This window comes from Populus euphratica, unplaced genomic scaffold (genome assembly GCF_000495115.2).
Source record: "Populus euphratica unplaced genomic scaffold, PopEup_1.0 scaffold230.1, whole genome shotgun sequence".
Classification (NCBI taxonomy): Eukaryota; Viridiplantae; Streptophyta; class Magnoliopsida; order Malpighiales; family Salicaceae; genus Populus; species Populus euphratica.
This window is the reverse complement of record NW_011500083.1, coordinates 227,654-246,946: the sequence shown is the minus strand read 5'-3', so window position 1 is coordinate 246,946 and position 19,293 is coordinate 227,654. Positions and strand designations below refer to the sequence as shown.

The window sequence follows — 19,293 nt, the reverse complement described above, 5'->3', positions numbered from 1 at the left end:
TCAAAACTATGGCATCGTATTATTAAATATAATAATAATTTTATATCGGCAGATATATATATATATATATATATATAAATATATAATATATATATAAACAGGGTTTAATGCATTGAATTTTATTCAAGATTCTCAAACAAAATGCCAAACAAATAATAATCTGTAGAAAAATGAGAAAAGAGCAAAAAATTCATCACAGCTTGGTGGGGGAAGGGCCTCAGAGACCAAGCGCGTTAAAACGGTATGATTTGAACGCGTTTTAGGGAATCTCTCCCTGCGACCCTTCATCAGTGATCTGTCATCCAATCACAAATCCATTTTCCACCGTAAATGGCAAATACTGTAATTACTACCTCCTCCAAGGTTATTTACGTCGAAAACAATTTACTTCATTAAATAAAACATGAGGAGACTTCGGTCCCCTAACTATCTACGTTCTTTCAATTTAGTCTCAAACAAAATATTTTCACGATCTCCCACCCCACTTCTATGATATCCGAAATCAAATTCCCTCTCCTGTCATATTATTTAACCGATCCGTCAAACTAATAACTCACTAGATTATCGATTTAAATAGTGGATTATTTAATATTGTAATGTAGATATATTATGTGGTATTAAGCCTAAAATAAAAAATAACAAAGTGGTAAGTGTTTAATTCTTGAAGAAATTATCAAATTTTGAAATATTTTATCTTAAATTTAATTTTTTTAATTTTTTTTTACGTGATGGACTCAACAAACTAGGTTTAATTAGTTTAATTGGTTTTATAAAATCCTTTGAATTTAGTATTTGAAATCAATCTAAATTAGTTTGATAGTTAGAACTTAAATTTTCGAAGCATCATATGAAGATTAATTTAATTAGAAACTCAAATGAGGGATTCAATTAGGTCTTGCCCACCCCACTAAGAATAATTTAATTAGAAACTAAATTGTGAAGTAGTTAATAGTACGAGGACTAATTTGAAGTTACAACAAAAATCCATTAAGAAGTTATTACATCATATGAAGAAACCCCCCACAGAACTAGCTAGCGACTTCAAAAAAATTAATTAACTGGCAAGTGGCACCTACTAAAGCCAACACAAGTTGGTTTCTTTCTTCTAGTTTCTTCACCTTCATATTCAGGCGATCTGTCCGAATTGACCCAGTGAGTCCGTTTCTCTTACAGGTTATTTTCAGCTGAGTGTTTCTAAGAAGGTAAACTTTCACCTTCACCGACCCTAATCTCCATTGTTTTGTTCCCCTAGAGCTCAAGAAAGATGGCTTGAGTTCTCTTTGTTTCTCTCTCTTGGAGTCCTTTATTAGTAGTGCTTCTTTGGGATTCCAGTGCTGGCATCTTAGCTTCTTGTAATCTGGTTTTTAGCTAGTTTTTCTTGTTTAGGAACTGGGTTTTTGGTGTTTGTTTAGCTAGTCCTTGATCTGGTCACATAAAGGTTTGAGCTTGATTTGAGTGCTTAATCACCTAGATCTCTGCTTTATTTATCCTTGTCAAGCTTTAGTTTTGAGCTTGCTTTGTTTCTGTTTTGGGTGTTGATTTCGTGGGTTCTGATAAAAAAGAGACTTTATAGGTTGTTTTGTTGAGGTTGAGTCCATGAGAAGCATGGATAAGTGTTTCTGTGCTTCTGTACTTGTTCTTCTTTGCTTGTTATCGTCAATTCAAGTTATTTTTGCTGCAAACTATGTTCCCACTGAGAAAACCCTCCTGGACTGTGGGGCCAACTCCGATCGACCTGATTCGGATGGTCGAGATTGGACCTCAGATAAGGGTTCTTCATTCTTGTCTTCCTCTGGAAAATCATCCACAGCCACTGCTTCCACTCAGGATCCTGCCGTTCCCCAAGTTCCCTATCTAACAGCTCGCATTTTTCAGTCAAATTTTACCTATAGTTTCCCAGTGATTTCTGGTCATAAATTCGTTCGTTTGTATTTCTATCCTTCTTCATACAATGGGCTTAATGCGTCCGATGCTCTCTTTTCTGTTACTGCTGGGTCTTATACACTTCTTAGCAATTTTAGTGTTGCTCAAACCACGGATGCTTTGAATTATGTTTCAATCATGAAGGAGTATTTGATCAATGTGAATGGTGATACATTGAACATAACTTTTAGTCCGTCTTCAAATCCTTCAAGTGCTTATGCATTTGTAAACGGGATTGAAATTGTGTCAATGCCGGACATTTATAGTAATGCTAATGGAGTGATGATTGTCGGCCAGGGTGTCCCATATGTCATTGACAATACTACTGCCCTTGAGAATGTATATAGGTTAAACGTGGGAGGTAATAGCATCACCCCATCTGGTGATACAGGTCTATTTCGATCCTGGTCTGATGATCAAATATATCTTTATGGGTCAGCATTTGGTGTTCCAGAGAGTGCTGATTCAAATGTGAAGATTAGATATCCTCAAGGGATGCCCTCTTATGATGCCCCAGATAATGTGTATCTCACTGCTAGATCGATGGGGCCAACTCCTAATGTCAACGTGAATTACAATTTGACTTGGATATTTAGCGTGGACGCTGGTTTCAATTACTTGGTTAGGCTCCATTTCTGTGAGATTTCAAATATAACCAAGATCAATCAGAGGGTATTTGACATCTTTCTCAATAATCAAACTGCTGAAGAAGCAGCGGATGTCATTGCCTGGGCAGGGGGGAGTGGGAACAATGGAGTTCCAGTTATTAAAGATTACGTCGTGCTAGTTCCTACCGGGCCTCCACAGCAGGATATGTGGCTTGCACTTCATCCTGATGTGAAATCAAAGCCCCAGTATTATGATTCAATATTAAATGGTGTGGAAATTTTCAAGCTAAGCAGTTTAAATGGTAATCTTGCTGGACCAAATCCAATTCCTGCTCCTGAACAGGACATCATCGATCCCTCAAGGGCCAGACCAGCTTCTGGATCTGGTCATTCAAAGAGCCAAATAGCAATTATAGCTGGAGGTGTGAGTGGTGGGGTTGTTCTAGCCATTGTCATTGGTTTTTGTGTTCTTGCTGCATCCAGACGCCATAGACAAGGGAAGGAGACAAGTTCAAGTGATGGACCATCTGGGTGGCTTCCTCTTTCTCTTTATGGAAATTCGCACTCTGCAGGTTCAGCCAAGACAAATACTACAGGAAGTTATGCTTCCTCCCTGCCTTCAAACCTTTGCCGCCACTTCTCATTTGCTGAGATCAAGGCTGCCACCAAGAACTTTGATGAGGCTTTGCTCCTTGGGGTGGGAGGTTTTGGTAAAGTTTACAAGGGAGAAATTGATGGTGGAACAACTAAAGTTGCGATCAAGCGCGGTAATCCACTCTCTGAGCAAGGAGTGCATGAGTTCCAGACTGAAATTGAAATGCTTTCAAAACTTCGACATCGTCACCTTGTTTCACTGATTGGTTACTGTGAAGAAAATACTGAGATGATTCTTATTTATGATTACATGGCTCATGGAACATTGCGTGAACATTTATACAAAACCCAAAAGCCCCCTTTGCCATGGAAGCAAAGACTTGAAATATGCATTGGGGCTGCTCGTGGTTTACACTATCTCCACACTGGGGCAAAGCACACTATTATCCACCGTGATGTGAAGACAACTAACATTCTTTTGGATGAGAAGTGGGTCGCCAAGGTCTCTGATTTTGGGTTGTCAAAGACAGGCCCTACTTTGGATCACACTCATGTCAGCACTGTTGTTAAAGGCAGTTTTGGCTATCTGGATCCAGAGTACTTCAGGAGGCAACAACTAACTGAAAAATCTGACGTGTACTCATTCGGAGTTGTGCTGTTTGAGATCCTGTGTGCTCGGCCAGCCTTGAACCCAACACTGCCTAAGGAACAGGTGAGCCTGGCAGAATGGGCTGCTCATTGCCATAAGAAAGGCATTCTTGATCAGATTCTTGACCCCTATCTGAAGGGGAAGATCACACCAGAATGCTTCAAGAAGTTTGCTGAAACTGCAATGAAGTGTGTCTCTGACCAAAGCATTGACAGGCCTTCAATGGGTGATGTCCTCTGGAACCTAGAGTTCGCTTTGCAGCTACAAGAGAGTGCAGAGGATGGCAGCAAGGATATTGTAGGTGCAGACGATGAGGAGGTGCCATTCAATGTTGCCTATAAAGGGAAAGCTCCTGATGCTTCCCCCGGTTATGATGGTATCGCGACTGATTCAAGAAGTAGTGGAATCAGCATGAGCATAGGTGGCCGGAGCCTTGCTAGCGAAGACTCTGATGGCTTAACACCAAGCGCTGTTTTCTCGCAGATCATGAACCCGAAAGGACGATGAGCTTGTGGAAATCCAGGAAGGCAGTTTGCAATCTACTGTCAATCGTCAAACAAACTCAATTTGGCAATTTTTTTTTCTTCAGTTTTTTCTTGTCTAATTCATTTAGTTACCTTTTCCCCTAGTTCTGATATGTTTTGATCAGATCAGTTACTATAATTTGTATCTACAATTTACCTGAAGAGTGTAAAATAAAGCTGTGTAGCTTCCTTTGGCATTTGTGATAGTAGCATCTACATGCTGTCATATTCTTTTTTCTTGTTTAGGTCATGTCTGTGTCGCGGTTGAAACTATTTTTATGCCTTTTCATGTTTGAAACTCAAGTGGATGGATTTCGATAGAACAACAGTCCATGTCTTGTGATGTATGCTTGCATTTGGTATTTTGATGGTCTTAATTGCTGTCAGTTACGGTCTCTTACAAGTGGCCGTAAATTCTGGTCTCTTACAAGTGGCGGGATCCAAGCATAGTGTTGTTAATACAAGGAAAAGGGCAGGGGAGGTTTTTTATGCCCTAAAACTGCCTGGTTCAACGAGTCATTTTGAAGCGGCTGGCAATAACGTGGGGAAGTATAAGTGGAAGGGCTGTCGTAGGGTTTGTCGGTAAATTGACTTCTGTAAGAGAGATTTTATTATGTTGTTATTATTAGCCAAAAGAGACGTTAGATAGACAGATGCCACCCATTGAATGAAATTATGCCCCCTGTAACATATAACAATCTTTTAAGAAAGCTTATAAATCATGATGTGGATTGATCACGTATGAGATATTTTTTAAAAAAAAAGAGAAAAGAATTTTGTTTTTTTATATATATAAAAAAACATATTTAATACACATTTTAAAAAGCATATTTAATACACATTTTAAACTAAAATCTTTAAACTAAAATTTTAATTGTTTTGAATAAAAATAATTTACAATAACTATATGATAAGAAATTGTAACTTAAAAGTTTCTAGTTAATATCAGAAGCTCCAAGACACCAAACGGCATGATTTTATGATGCTAGAGAAACCGGCATGACCATATTATACGAGGGAAGGGTCCACACGGAAAAGTGCCAGAGAGGTAAAGATAGAACAGAAAATGCCATCCAGCTCCTGACGACTCTTTCATTGTTCGTTCACATGGCTCAAATTGGCCCCAAAAAGCTACAAGAGAACGTGGTGGTTGAAGGGGAGAGAGTCCAAATTTGTGTATGTTTTTGCTTTCAAGGCATTCGAAAGATTATCAAGATATTCAGAAAGTGGGGCTTGCTGTAGTGGGCACTAGGTGGTAAGCGGTGGAAATCGCATCCACAACACCCCTTTCCAAGAAAGATCACCAGCTAATCATTACCAGTCACTGAAAAATGTTACGAAAACAGCACGTTGACAGTACATATTTCCAAAGACTTTTGGAAGAATTGCAGTGAAGTTGCTGTTTTCGTTCCTAAATATCTGAAGCAGAAACTATGTTCTTCCAAGTGGGGTCATATTTAACAGACAAAAATCGAACTTACAGTCTTCCATCCCCACTTGCTTCTGACAGCTCTTGATCCTGACTCTCTTTGGTGGCACTGAGGAGAAAATTACCACCAAGTGGAAATCCCAATTAAAATCACATGCATTGCACTGATGCTGCAAATACTATGAGCTTCAGAACAGCATTCTTTTAGTGGGATAAGAATAAAAATTTGCATAGCAATGTGCTATACCAAGCATGCATTGATGATTTGCAGAGGAAAAGACACGATTTAATCCTTCGAAAATAGCATGCAGTAGGCACTCATTCATGGTAATTTCCATCAGAAATACTTACCTTAGCCAAGCATTGCGCCCACATCTGATATTTAGACAGCCAAATCAAAGATTTCCTACAGTCAAATTATATGATAAGGTGTCAGCAATTCATCACCAAGAAAGGAGAGAGAGAGAGTAAACTTTAAAGCAGAAGTTTATTGATGAACAGAGCTAACATCAGTTAACAACACTATAATACAAAGAATGAAAAGCAGAGGAGTTAGGACCATGTTCTGTCTACAGGCACACACTTTAGTTCTCCCCTTGCTGTTTAGATAGAAGATAAGACTGTTTTTTAGACCATAGAGAGAAGACAACTGGAAAACCAAGCCCAGAAAGACAACCAACAAGATGATCTAACCTGAAATATCCTGGTGGAGATTGAGGGTATGATGAAACCTGAGCAATCAACTTGGTCTTAGGAATTAGTATAGGAATTAATCAAGTACTAATCATCTCAACAATGGTATTTTATTTTGTTTTACTACTCCCAAGTAAAATTTCTGGGAAATGAATTTTAAAAATTGATTGTTTTAGCTCAGCTTTTTTCTTGTAATTCATTAATTTGAGTTGGTATGAAATAGAATGGAGAGTTTTAAAGCTTTTTTGAAGGTTATGGAGCCTAGGCTTTTCTTCTCTCTTTTCATCTCCCTAAATTCTTGACTTGTAAAAGGCTTTAAAAAAATACCTCAAATTGCTATTCACGCAAGGTAACTTTTATTAATTAAAAACAATAATACACAGAGATCTTCCAAAATGTTTCACAGCCTTATTCCCCCAACAAGGCCTTCTAAAACAAAAAACAAAAAACCAAAGCTGAAAACATCAAACTCTAACAGTATTCATTTGTGGAATTTCTCATCCTGCCGAAATATCAACAACAAAATGCTTGCATCAAATTGGTCATATCTACATGACAGAACAAAATGCACAGGCAGAACCACACAATTGAAGGGCTTCAATACTCAAAAACATCGACAGGATAATGTTCAATCTCAGACACCAGGAACCATCAAAGCAATCATTTGGCACTAGGGGGCAATGAGTCTAAAATAGCAGTTATCTTCTTCTGTAACTCTGGCTTGTTGGCTCCCACAAGCTTGTCCAGCTGCTGCCCATCTCGAAGGAAGAAGAAAGTAGGAGTAGCTTTGATCTCCCATGAAGCACTGAAGTCCTGCAAACACACATAGCAACACACTAATTTTAACCATCATCCAGTTCAACATATTCCGCTGTAAACAAAACTTGTAGCCATATCAATATATGGCAAATTTCAAAATCAGGATTGAATTTCTTTTCTTTTCTTTTTTCATTTATATGACTTTTTATTCAATATCTATTGTGAAGACTGTACAATAAGTCGAGAGAGAGAGGGAGGGTGCATATCATGCAACTAAAAGGATAGTTACGACAGTCCAACCTATGTACATGAATGACGAGAGAAATTGGGATATCAGGAAGCTCGAATATAATTTACAACTTACAGATAGTTCATCAACATCAATCAACAAGAACATTAGAGAAGGGTAGTTTTCCGATAGCTCAATGTAGTATGGTGCAATCTGTTTACAAGGACCACACCATCTTGCACTGAAATTTGCGAGCACCTGTTAAACATCCATATTCAGTTCAAAATGAAAACAGATTACTAAAACACACCAGACAGTAGATCAAATAAATTTTACATGAAGTCAGCTACAAAGCCAACCAACATGGTTGCATTGTATACGCTGCATAATGAGAGCTGTGGGAAATTTTAGGGTGTAGGGTGCATCTATTTGATGGAGACATCACACCATGGTTTACATGTCCGTATGATCTTTTAATGATTCTATTAATGATGAAGGATAGCTGAACTTTTGTGTTATTAGATTTTATTTAGATTTATTTATTGGGCTTAATTTAACTATTGTTTGATATTTTATTTGTGGGCTCTAAGTCCAATTATTTATTCTAGTTAGGTTTTAATATTTATATCTTATTCATCTAAATGTATTGTTTGATATTTTATTTGTGGGCTCTAAATCCAATTATTTATTCTAGTTAGGTTTTACTATTTATATCTTATTTATCTAAATGTTAGACCTCTCCTTTTTAATACAAATCACTGTTTCCAAAAAATCTAAATGTTACACAGTTTTTGATGAATTAAATAAAAATTACGAAGTTATACATTTTCTCAACCCACATTCTTCTCTTCTTCAGCTTCTTTTTTTAGGTTTTTTTTTTTTAAGCTTTAAATCTCTTTTGTTTCACAACAGTTTTGGTATCAGAGCATATTCTTTTAATTGTTCTCAAAATTAAACTATCTATGGACTTGTTTAAATCCTAGATTTTAAGGAAGCTTTCATCAATAGTGATAAAAAAAAATCACCACGCCACCAGCAAAGTGTGGCAACAGACCGAACCAACAGCAGACCATCCAACATCCACCAGCAGCCACAGCAACAAGAGTCCAGACACGAACCAATAATTCAGCAACTTTGCCACACCAGCCGTCGCACAACAGTCTTTGAGAAGAGAAGATAGCAGCGTATTAGAAAGGCGAGGAGAGGACAAAACTGCAGCAGCACTATGACAAATGTTTCCCTCTCGTTGATCTGTTGAAGTCAAAAGGCAGCAACACTATAGATCTTCCTTTTTGACACATCAAAATTAGCAGCAACACTATCTATTAAAGAAGATAGATCTTTCTTTAACACGTCAAGATTGGGAGAGAGAGACGTGGAAGAGGATGAGATTTCGTGACAGTTTATTGCCAAATTCCACAATTTACTTTACTGCCTATTTCTATAGCATTTTTTTATTTAGTTGTAATTTTTATTTATATTAGTTTAAAAGAAAAGGAAAAAAGAAAACAGTGACAAACAAATATAAAAACATGTGGTCAGAAGAAGGGAAAAAAAAGTGAAAAGTGACTGTAAAAAAACAAAAGAAAGAGAGAAAAATAGGGGGAAAAGAAAACAGTGACAAACAAATATAAAAAAATGTGGTCAGAAGAAGGGGAAAAAAAGTGAAAAGTGACTGTAAAAAAAAAAAGAAAGAGAGAAAAATAGGGGGGAAAGTGAAAGTAGCAAAAGGATATTTTTCAGGACATCAACGGCAGCTCACATGATCCAAATAGTTTATCGTCAATATTAAGTAATTTGATCGGTAAATTACTTAACTATTTGATTCATTGAATTTTATTTATCTGGAAATACACTTTTTACATTCTTTTGTGCCTTAAAAAAATAAAAATGAAAAATATCATCTTGCATTATATTCTTACACTTTGCTCACTTTATATTTTGTTATTCAAATTTTGTCACAAGATTTTTCATTACATATAGAGCTTATCGTAACTAGTAAAAAGTCATGATCTTTATTTGATTAATCATTTTATACTCAAGGATCTAACATTGCATGCTTAAAACTTTTCTTGTGTTTTTTTATTCTTGATTGATCTCCACGTAAAAAAAAAAAGAATTAGCTTTATTTATTTATTTATTATTATTTCACTTGTAGAAATCTTATGTGATCTTAATTTCATTTCTAAATTAGTATTGCATGTATTTGTATCATGATCATATAGTGTCCAAACTTAAATCTGCACTTACCGTGAACTCGACCATAATGATACTCTTAGAGCCATTTGAGGAGAAATGCAAGATAACTGACATGTTTAAAAGAATTAAACTCTCAAAGAGTTCTCGAACAAGACACTAAAAGACTAATAAATATTATAAGAATAACTATTATAAACAAGTTCACCCTAAGCATCACTCATATGACAATTATTTAGGTTACTTTAAATATAATAACTTTGATGAGCAAGTAATGAGCCCCGACAAAATAAAAACCCCCACTTTTGAAGATCATCATGACCCTTGGATCTTTGATAAGTAGATTCGTGACATGGATCAATTTTTTGAGTGGCATAACTTGTTTGATAATAAAAGAGTACTTTGCATGGATTTTATAAAAGTTTGATGATTTTAGAAAAAAAGTTAGGCTCACATGTTTTCACTTTTGACCAAATCTATACCGTATTGCAAGATTATGAGTTGTTTATAAAAAGTAAAGGATAAAATATCAAGACCCCATAGCACCATTTTTAAATCTCAATTTAAAAATTATGATTCTTTGTTAGGTACTCCATCATATAAACTTAATCCTAGTAGTGCCTAAATTTATAAAGATAAGGAAAAAACAAATGGTTAATGAAATGTTTAGGATGAGTTCAGAGATTTATTGTGATAAATGTCAAGATTTAAATCATATCTTTTTCACCTGCACATTTAAACCTTTAGCCATCCAAAAACATAAGCATATAGGTGAAAAGAAAAACTATTACATCTAAATGTATGAACTCAATCCTAAGGAATTTAAAGATCTAGATGAAGAGGATGTGAAAGAAGGAACTTAACACTAAAAGTCTAAAGGAGTCTGAAAATGAGGTTAATAAAGAATATAATAACTCTACTTTAGTGATAGAGAAAGGAGTTTTTAGTGAAATTGCCCGAATAGGTAAATATGATCTTAAAAGAATCTCATGATATTAGTCCTCTTAAACTATTTGATTCTCTACCCACCATGCTTGATGTCTCGCACGTCAAAGGTTTAGAGCAACATGCTCCTCACCCCCCTCATGCTTGACATCCAACACATCATCCAACATATCATGGGTTTAGAGCAATATGTTGAGCTCCATGATCCCTTACACCTGGTATGTGATGAGAAAGATGAAGATAATCATAATTTAATATGTTATATCCAAATCATATTTACCAAGACTTCAAATATCTGATTCGGATGAGTCTTTAACATATTGAGTTCATAATTTACATATTGAGATCATAAAACAAATTCAAGCAAGTAATGAACAATACAAATTTCAAGCTAATTTACATAAATATCATGATGCACTTAATATTAGAGATTATTTTATGATACAAATTAAAACTAAACAATGTTCACTGGAAACCAATCTTAAGTTTTAAGCGAGCAGTGTTAGACCATTAAAGCGTTGCAAATAATTGAATCAAATAGTTATGTTATTAAACTACCACTAAACTTTGATGATAACTATACTTTTGTCATGATGGATCTTGTTATATATATATATAACACAATTTATCTTTGATGATCCTTTTGAAAACCTTACTTCATTAACCTTATCTTTGGCACAAAAAAAAATAAGAAAAACATATTAACACTACTTTGGAAGCACTAGTTGTTTTTACCAAGGACAATGAATTTCAACAATTCTCAAAATGAGTTAGTAGACCAAATTCAAATTATACTCAGATTACCAAGGAGACATCATAACAGCTTGATCCTTATTTTTAAAAGTGTTATTGGAGCCGCCATAAACTATACTCGACATGGTCAAGTTCTTCCAACCTTGAGAGAGTTGATAGGAACATCAGACCCGAGACATGGTTCACACAAGTTTTATGATGATGGACAATAGTCAAACCCTTGTGTTATTGGATTTTATTTAGGTTTATTTAGAGAGCTTAATTTAACTATTATTTGATATTTTATTTAGTGCGCTATAAGCCCAATTGTTTGTTTTAGAATTTTAGTATTTATATCCTATTTATTTAAATGTTAGATATTTTTTTATAAATTAAATAAAAATTGCATAAGACTTTTATTAACCCACATCCTTCTCTTTTTCAGCTTCTTTGGCTCTTTATATCTGAGGTTCTTCTTTCTTTTATTTTAAGCTTTAAATCTTTTATATCCCACATCAGTACTATTTCGTCTCCGTTGGTTCTCAATAAGATATTCGCTAACCTCAAGTTATAATTCTTAGTTAAAAGACATTAATGAATATTGTAAAAAAAGGATAATGGAAGGAAAAAAATTCCCGTGGATGGATAGAAGTCAAACTTACAATTTTGCCATCCCTGCTTGCTTCTGACAGCTTCTGATCCCATCCCTCTTTTGTGGTAATGAGGTGCACATTACCACCAGTGAGCTCGATATGCGGCTCATCATCATCCGCATCATGGTTGCGCTGCAAATAGCATGAACACTCAGAACTCTGTCCTTACATGACTTCCACAAGATAAGAATAAAACATGAATATGAGTGCATAATAGCAAGTGCGCATTGACATTTACATAGGACAAACATGGAAGCCTAAAAGATAACCAGGGAATAACAACATAACGAGTCAGCTATATCTCTATATACAGAAGGAGTCCATTTCAGAAAAAATATTTAGCCAAGAGAATTGATTCTTTTTTTTTATTCTTTATTTCAAACAGAGTAGAATGCAAATTTCTATCCACAAGTTTAATATTTAAAGTTGAAAAGTCTCTGTTATTGTTTTACTAGTTTTTAAGTGGTTAAGCGAGTTCATTATTCTTTGCTTTAGCAGCACTATCCTCTCTAAAACAATAGGTAAAAATATAGTTCGCCTTTGTGGCTTGACTCTTCACTGGCTACTTTAAAGGTTTTTAATTGTGACTGCAACATTTTTTGGACAGATGATACATATTCGTGTTACATATTCTGTTGACATCTCAATTAAAACTGCTAGTGATGTGAAACTTGTTATAACTATACATGATGTCTCTTCCTGAATGCATAATGCATCTGACACAGACTTGCACCATTTTAACCTGGAAATTTTCTAGAAGCAATCAATCAATGACTCGACGACATTGTATCCATCTTAGTCTTCACCATCTTTTCCAGGCCGCAAATAAAAATCACATCAGCTGGGGAGCCTTTACTGAGAATCTGAGTAAACTTACCGCTAAAAGGTTCCTCTTTTCCTAACTGACTACCATGGAAAAAAATAATATTAAAAATCAGACGAGTAGTCTCCTGGACAATGTTACTCCTGAAACTAATCCCAGAACCCATGATCTCCTATCAAAGATAACAAGTTTGTAAGTCTCTAGCTTAAAAGTACTATAATTGCTTAGGTTGTCTCAATTTCCCATGAAAATGTGTTTTTCAGTAATTAGATACTTTCAGCCACGTTATATCCCATGTTACCAACTACTTTAAGATCAGCCTCGGGAATCCTTTTCTGCAGTATCATACCAGCCAAGGCCCTAATCTTCATTTAATCATAATTCAATACTAACTTCTGCTGCAGTCTTACAAACTACTATTTTGATAATTTCTCCATTCTAAACTATTCACAGTCCATTCAAGAGAACTAGATTCCATTGATAAGCATGATCTTTTCCAAAGTAAATTTTCCTTGTTATTGTGAAAGCAATATGAAGACAACAATATACCTAAATCCACATGGAATCTTACACAGAAACCACGACACCAAGCGGGCATTGGTGATTCATGATGGACGGGGTACAATTTGATTCCTGGGAACAGTGCAATAACATGAAGTGGAAACCTTAAGAATAGGTGGGGAGTATGCCATGGAGTCAGCTAAATCTACATTTCAAGGAGTCCATTAAAATACTAAGCCAAACAAACTGATTCAGTGTTCTTTACAAAATTGAATAGATTCATTAGGGTGCCACCAATAGAACATAACAAAATTGACAGATTTGGTTATTGTATAACAAAAAAAAATAAAAATGCAGAATTCGATCCCAAGTTTCCTATTCAAAGTTGAAAAGATTTTGATAACATTTTAAGAATTTCAGAGGGTTGAGAGAGTTTGCTATTCTTCATGTTAATAACATTTATCCTTGCACGGCAAATCCCTTCTGTGGCTTCACTGGCCACCCACAAACCATTAACAAAATCCTTAACTATTATTGTCATGTTTTTAGGACATATAATAACAGTATGTTTTTTTCGCATATGCAGTTGATTTATCTTAACCAAAACTACAAATGATGAGAAGCTTGTGATGGTTTTAGGACATATGATAACAGTATGTTTCTCTTAGTCGATGCATAACCATGAAAATGATACAGAATTCCACTATTCTTGGAACTTTTCTACATGTAATAAAATGACAATAACAATGTTGTATTTATTGCATATCCTCTTTTTTTCATTATTTTTTCATGCATATCAGCTGGTGAGCCACCCCCCCCCAATCAATAAACTTCCATTTTACGACTGTCTAGTAATTTTTTTTCCATTTGCAGTATCTAAAAACAAGAAAAACAATAAGAAAACTGAATTCCAAGTTTCCCCATACACAAAAAAAAAAGAGTAATCGGTTGCAATTATATGTAAGAAGATAAAATAATTAATTTCCATAGAAACTCTTACCTTAGCCAAGCAAAGTCCCATATCTGATTTCCAGACTTTAAACCCAAGCAGATTGATGTAATGTCCCAATTACCCTGAAAATGGAACGAAATCCAAAATCTTCAACACGCCTAAAGAAAAACCACTAAAATGCATATTGTTCTAAAAAATTCAAAGCAACACCAACAAAAAAAAAAAAAAAACAGTAAACTAAAAAGAATTCAACCACTTCAATTCAAAACTGTGAAGCAGAAGCCTCTAAATCATATCAGTAATATTAAATTTGGGTAGCAAGAAATGGGAAAAATCTTTCAAAACATTTCTCTTTAAATTACAATTAAGAACCAAAAGTAAGATCATTTACTTCAACAATCAGCATATTAAAACTCTCTTCTTTCAATAACATTAACAACACTATTCTTAAAAAGAAAAAAAATATAAAAATAGAAACAATGAAGCATAGAGAGAAATTAAGACAAGAAGGGGTTCATCAATTATGATTACCTTCTTCTTTAAGATTAAAACAAGGAGATTATGAACCCTAGTCTTGATTTGCTGAGTAATGAAGGGGAGAGAGAGAAGAAGAATGTTTTGCTGTCCACAGGTAGACAAAGGTTTGTGCTTTTTTCTGATTAAACTAATGAAAAGGAGAAAGAAATAACAAACAAAGGTGAGACATTCTTTGGTTGTTGGGTAATTGGAGTTGCTGCTTTGGTTTACTGTCTTAATATTTTGCTCTGTTTCTAATTTTAGAGAGGAGGTTGCACTGAAATTTATCACTTGCCGTAATGTCATTAAGTAAGTGTTCATGGTTATAGAAATGATTATTTTTTTATTTGAAAATATATAAAAATAAATAAACTTAATAAAAAAAGTATTTATAATATCAAATTATTAAAACAATTTAAAATTATTAAAATAAAAAAATTCAAATAAAAAAACTCAAAAATATTTTTTGAATGTAAAAATAAACAAACTTAATTTAGCTATTATCATAGTTTTTAAACTCAAATACTGAAAATAATTTTAATAAATGTCACTGAAAACTTTGTTTTTAAAAAAATATTGATTAGAAAAATATAATTAATTTTTCAAACATAACCATAAAACCTACCTTAAAATACAAGAAAACTTACCTAAATATCGCCTCCCATTAAAAAAAAAAAGTAGATAAAGCTTGTCAAGATAAAAAAAAATATTGCATTGTTTCAAGTGAACTTTCTAGCAAGTTAGGGTTTTTGTTTTGAAATAAATGATTGTTAAATTATATATCCATAATTTTGAAAGTTAAATTTTGATGTTATCTTTAAAACCAAAAGATGCATCCTTTCAAAAAGAAACAACTCCATTTTAAATTGAGATTCCTATGCTGGATTTACATGCTCTTATTGGCAGGTATTTGGTCAGTTTGAAGATGTCATTTCTTTTGTTTTGTCTCTCGCCAAGCATCACAAATATCCTCCTAGATAGCTGTCAACAACAAGAGACAGCATAACTGGTATCTGAGAGGTAGTTAAATTTGCTAGCTGCAAGCAAGAGAAGAATGGCCGACAAGGTGAAGAACAAGAAGCTTGATTCTTCATGAGGTCGATGATGCCTCTCATTCATATTTCACAGGAATTCACTTCGAAGGTTTTCAGTTGGAGAGCAAAACTCCACCCTCCAGAACCTCGAACGGAATTTAACCCGGGTGACCCTTTTATCTGTGCCCCATAACAGGGTAAATGAAACAGAATCGCCGCGACAATGAAATCTCATTTTGATCTATTTAAACATTCAAAGAGACAAGCCTAAAGTGATTTAAGCTTTTCCTGCCTCCATTTCCTATAAGATAATCTTTCACATTCAATCCCAGTATTTTCACAATTAGGGCTGGTGAGCAAACATGGGTTGAGTGCTTTGTGTGTGTTTGTTCATGAGGTGCACTAAGCGATGCATCTCATAAACAAACAAACTTTTCCACAGCTGGATGTCAAAGCTTAAAAATAGAAGTGGACTGCCTCTTTCTATGTATACACTCTATGGACAACTCGCATAAAACAAATGGCCTGGCCTGGCTTTTACAATGGGCATACAAGGTAGGATACAGAAAAATAAATGAAATGAGATGCCCAAGGGGTAAACAGTTAAAAAAAGGCAGCAACAAAAAACGTCTAGATCAAAACGACATACTTTCCCTATATTATTTCCATGCAACCCCCAAATCATAGTTTGGAGCTGCACGAAATATCATTCATTCTTATGAAATTCAAACCCTCACAAAACCAACCCCAAAAGAGTAAACAGAACACGTTTCAACACATAACAATAAACGCAAGCCATTTATACATTGTTTCCATAACCTCAGCCCATGGCATACTTCTGTGTCCAACTGCGAGCAGTGGATTCATATTTGGCTCGGTCAGTCTTGTACATATGGGCAAGCTCTGGAACAAGAGGGTCATCAGGATTTGGATCAGTCAGCAATGAGCAAATGGAGAGCAGTACCTGATAAGCATCCATCAATTAGCAGTGATAATTAACAAATCTTTCTTTGACTGTGGTAGCATGGAAGTAAAGTACAGAGACTTCTGTGTTGGTTTCAAGATGAAATCTAAAGCCTCATGCTCACCCAACCAACCCACTGAACCATTCATTCTGCTTTGACAGCATTGATAAATTAAAGAAGAAGAAGAAGAGCCCTGTTTGATTTTTAGCAACAGAGAGCCTCACGTTCTTAATCTATGGAACATGCAGCCAAACCGTGTTTTATATCCTAAGAAACATTAACTGCAGGAGAACATTCAAGTTGCTAAACAGGAGAACAAGACACACACCATTGCTATCTACACAAACAAGCATAGACTGGCATGCAAATTTTACTGCCGTAACATTACACTTGATCATTTCAGAATAACATTCTAGATTCTTGATGGACACATTTTGCAGACAATAAACATGGATACAAATCTATAAGATGACAGACTCTTAGCAATAAGCATAACTAGTAACAATAAATTTGGAAGAGAGTGATGTGAATGCCTGTATTCTTAAACTACTGCCACATAAACTATGTGATCACAAACTCTCCATTCATCCTAAACAGATGATAGTCTACAAACTTTACTCGAGCAAGCTAATGCTAGTAAAAAAACGAGAACTGCAGCACATTAACATGTTATCAGCATGTATTAACAGCGCAAAATGAAACCTTAGAAATGGTAAGAGCAGGACTCCACTGCTCTTTGAGGATATCAAGACAAATGCTTCCATTACTATTAATGTTGGGATGAAAGACCTTGGTCCTAAATGCAACCTGAAACGAGTGCAAAAAAAAAACATCATTATACCTCCGGGAAAAAATAAAAAGGGCGCGCACACACAACCAAACAAAACAAAGCCTTTTTATCTAACCACAAACACAAGTCAAAATCTGGAATTGCTCCATTGACAGCAAAGCAAATTACCTTTGGAGGCTTGAAAGGATAATCAGGAGGGAAATGGATGGTTACTAGAAACACCCCACCTGCATAAGGACTATCAGCAGGTCCCATTATTGTTGCTTGCCAGTGAAACATATCTTCAGCTACAGGACCTATATATCCAACAAAACCCAGGATTTACCAACCTCCAGATTTGAACAATCCCAGATAAAACTAATCATCCATTGCAAAAAAGAGTTCGAGCAGAGTGGGCTTAAAGCCACAACCAAGCACAGTGAAGTTCACATAAAAAAAAGGGAAAAAAGCAGAAAACTGAAATCTTGCCAAATCAGAATAAATAGAGAGCTGGGCTTTCAGAAATCTTTTTTAAAAAAAATTGCACACCTGCACTGCAAGAAGTAGGTGGATCCTTCTGTAAATCCTTGAGCTCCTTCAAGATACGCTTTGCAGCCATTATTTTTACCTCTCTTATTCACCTTTTTAAAAACAAAAGAGAAAAAAAGAGTTACAAACAGCAGAAAACAAACGAAAAAAGAAAAGAAAAAGAAAGAGTACCCGAAGATGAGTGATGGAAGGGGAAATCTGCGATCTGGAAATAAGTTGACGGTGGACCAACACAACCGCTGATTTCCCACTCCCTTGTTATCTGCTAGACAAAGAGGTAGCCGCGGAGGAGGAGGAGGAGGGTCTGCTTTTGTTTTTTTGTCGGAATCTCCTTTTATTGTGTATTAAGGGTCTGTTTGGCGGTGCTAAAATAAAAATCATGCCACCTTTTTAGTGTTTTTCCTCCGTATGGTCTTATTCTTTAGGGTTAAATAAATCTTTGTCCTTGTAAATTTATTAACGTTACACTTCGACTCTCGTCGTTTAAAATTTATTAATTACTATTATGATTTTAGGGTTTATTTGGCAATACGGCGGGAAATTAAAAGGGTGGTGTCGATAAAAAAATAAAAAAACCTCCAAGAGTAGAAACTGGATTCTTCCTCGTTGAGCCAATACCTTGCTTGCTTGAGGAACGACTAGATGGGGGTAGCCTGCGGTTGAGTTGATTTTTTTCTTGACTTGAAAAAATAATGTTAAAGGCATGCAACCATGTTTTAAAGCAAACAAAAATTTTCTGACTCAAGTTACAGGCACAATGAAGATGAAAGAAATCTAAGATGTAAAAAAAAACATCAATATCAACAACAGCTAATGATATACACGTCATCCATGCTTAAGATAAGGTTGACAGCATAAAAAAAAAAAAAGGTAACAAAACCCAATTCTCCAAAATTTAATGATGAAGCTGAAAAATCATTTTTTTAAAAATAAAATAAAATTAAAAAAATTAAATATAAAAATGATGAAAAACTTTAAATTAATCCAAACTAATACTTGACCTTAATACCAAGTTATCATCATAAAAAATAAAATAATGCTTCTTTAATAAATTTAATATTAAATTATTAAATCAAAAAATAAAATTATTTGACATAATTTTAAAATGATTAACTAACTTATATTTTATTTTGCATTGTAGTTTAATTTTATTTTTAAAGAATTTTATTTTAAAATTTAAATTTTTGTAATTATTTTAATATGTTAATTATTTAAAAAATAAAAATAAAAATCTTCTAGTTCACTCAAAA

At 34.7% G+C, this 19,293-nt stretch overlaps 3 protein-coding genes and 1 long non-coding RNA gene across 5 annotated transcripts; 1 reads left to right on the top strand and 3 right to left on the bottom strand.

Annotated features, from left to right (window-relative positions):
• Positions 1 to 1,011: 1,011 nt before the first annotated feature.
• LOC105108882 (receptor-like protein kinase FERONIA) lies at positions 1,012 to 4,541 on the top strand. Its single transcript, XM_011003377.1, has one exon. The coding sequence runs from the start codon at positions 1,597 to 1,599 to the stop codon at positions 4,279 to 4,281; it is 2,685 nt and encodes an 894-aa protein (XP_011001679.1). The 5' UTR covers positions 1,012 to 1,596; the 3' UTR covers positions 4,282 to 4,541.
• Positions 4,542 to 5,547: 1,006 nt separating this feature from the next.
• LOC105108881 (uncharacterized) lies at positions 5,548 to 6,323 on the bottom strand. The gene is made up of 2 exons (XR_839139.1): positions 6,079 to 6,323; positions 5,548 to 5,897 (listed from the first exon to the last, which is right to left on the bottom strand). It is a non-coding gene; the product is annotated as an uncharacterized LOC105108881 (long non-coding RNA).
• A 421-nt stretch (positions 6,324 to 6,744) lies between these two features.
• LOC105108880 (thioredoxin H-type) lies at positions 6,745 to 14,983 on the bottom strand. The gene is made up of 5 exons (XM_011003376.1): positions 14,742 to 14,983; positions 14,259 to 14,332; positions 11,944 to 12,066; positions 7,544 to 7,666; positions 6,745 to 7,233 (listed from the first exon to the last, which is right to left on the bottom strand). The coding sequence occupies exons 2-5, from the start codon at positions 14,277 to 14,279 to the stop codon at positions 7,081 to 7,083; spliced, it is 420 nt and encodes a 139-aa protein (XP_011001678.1). The 5' UTR covers positions 14,280 to 14,332; positions 14,742 to 14,983; the 3' UTR covers positions 6,745 to 7,080.
• Positions 14,984 to 16,372: 1,389 nt separating this feature from the next.
• On the bottom strand, positions 16,373 to 18,416 carry LOC105108879 (ubiquitin-conjugating enzyme E2 28). Of its 2 annotated transcripts, none has more exons than XM_011003374.1 (5): positions 18,215 to 18,413; positions 18,044 to 18,135; positions 17,684 to 17,811; positions 17,428 to 17,532; positions 16,373 to 16,724 (listed from the first exon to the last, which is right to left on the bottom strand). In XM_011003374.1, the coding sequence occupies exons 2-5, from the start codon at positions 18,111 to 18,113 to the stop codon at positions 16,581 to 16,583; spliced, it is 447 nt and encodes a 148-aa protein (XP_011001676.1). In that variant the 5' UTR covers positions 18,114 to 18,135; positions 18,215 to 18,413; the 3' UTR covers positions 16,373 to 16,580. The 2 variants fall into 2 exon arrangements, with proteins under 2 accessions (XP_011001676.1, XP_011001677.1); XM_011003375.1 differs by lacking the exon at positions 16,373 to 16,724 and adding an exon at positions 16,884 to 17,265 and having other exon boundaries at positions 17,358 to 17,532; positions 18,215 to 18,416.
• Between the last annotated feature and the right edge of the window lie 877 nt (positions 18,417 to 19,293).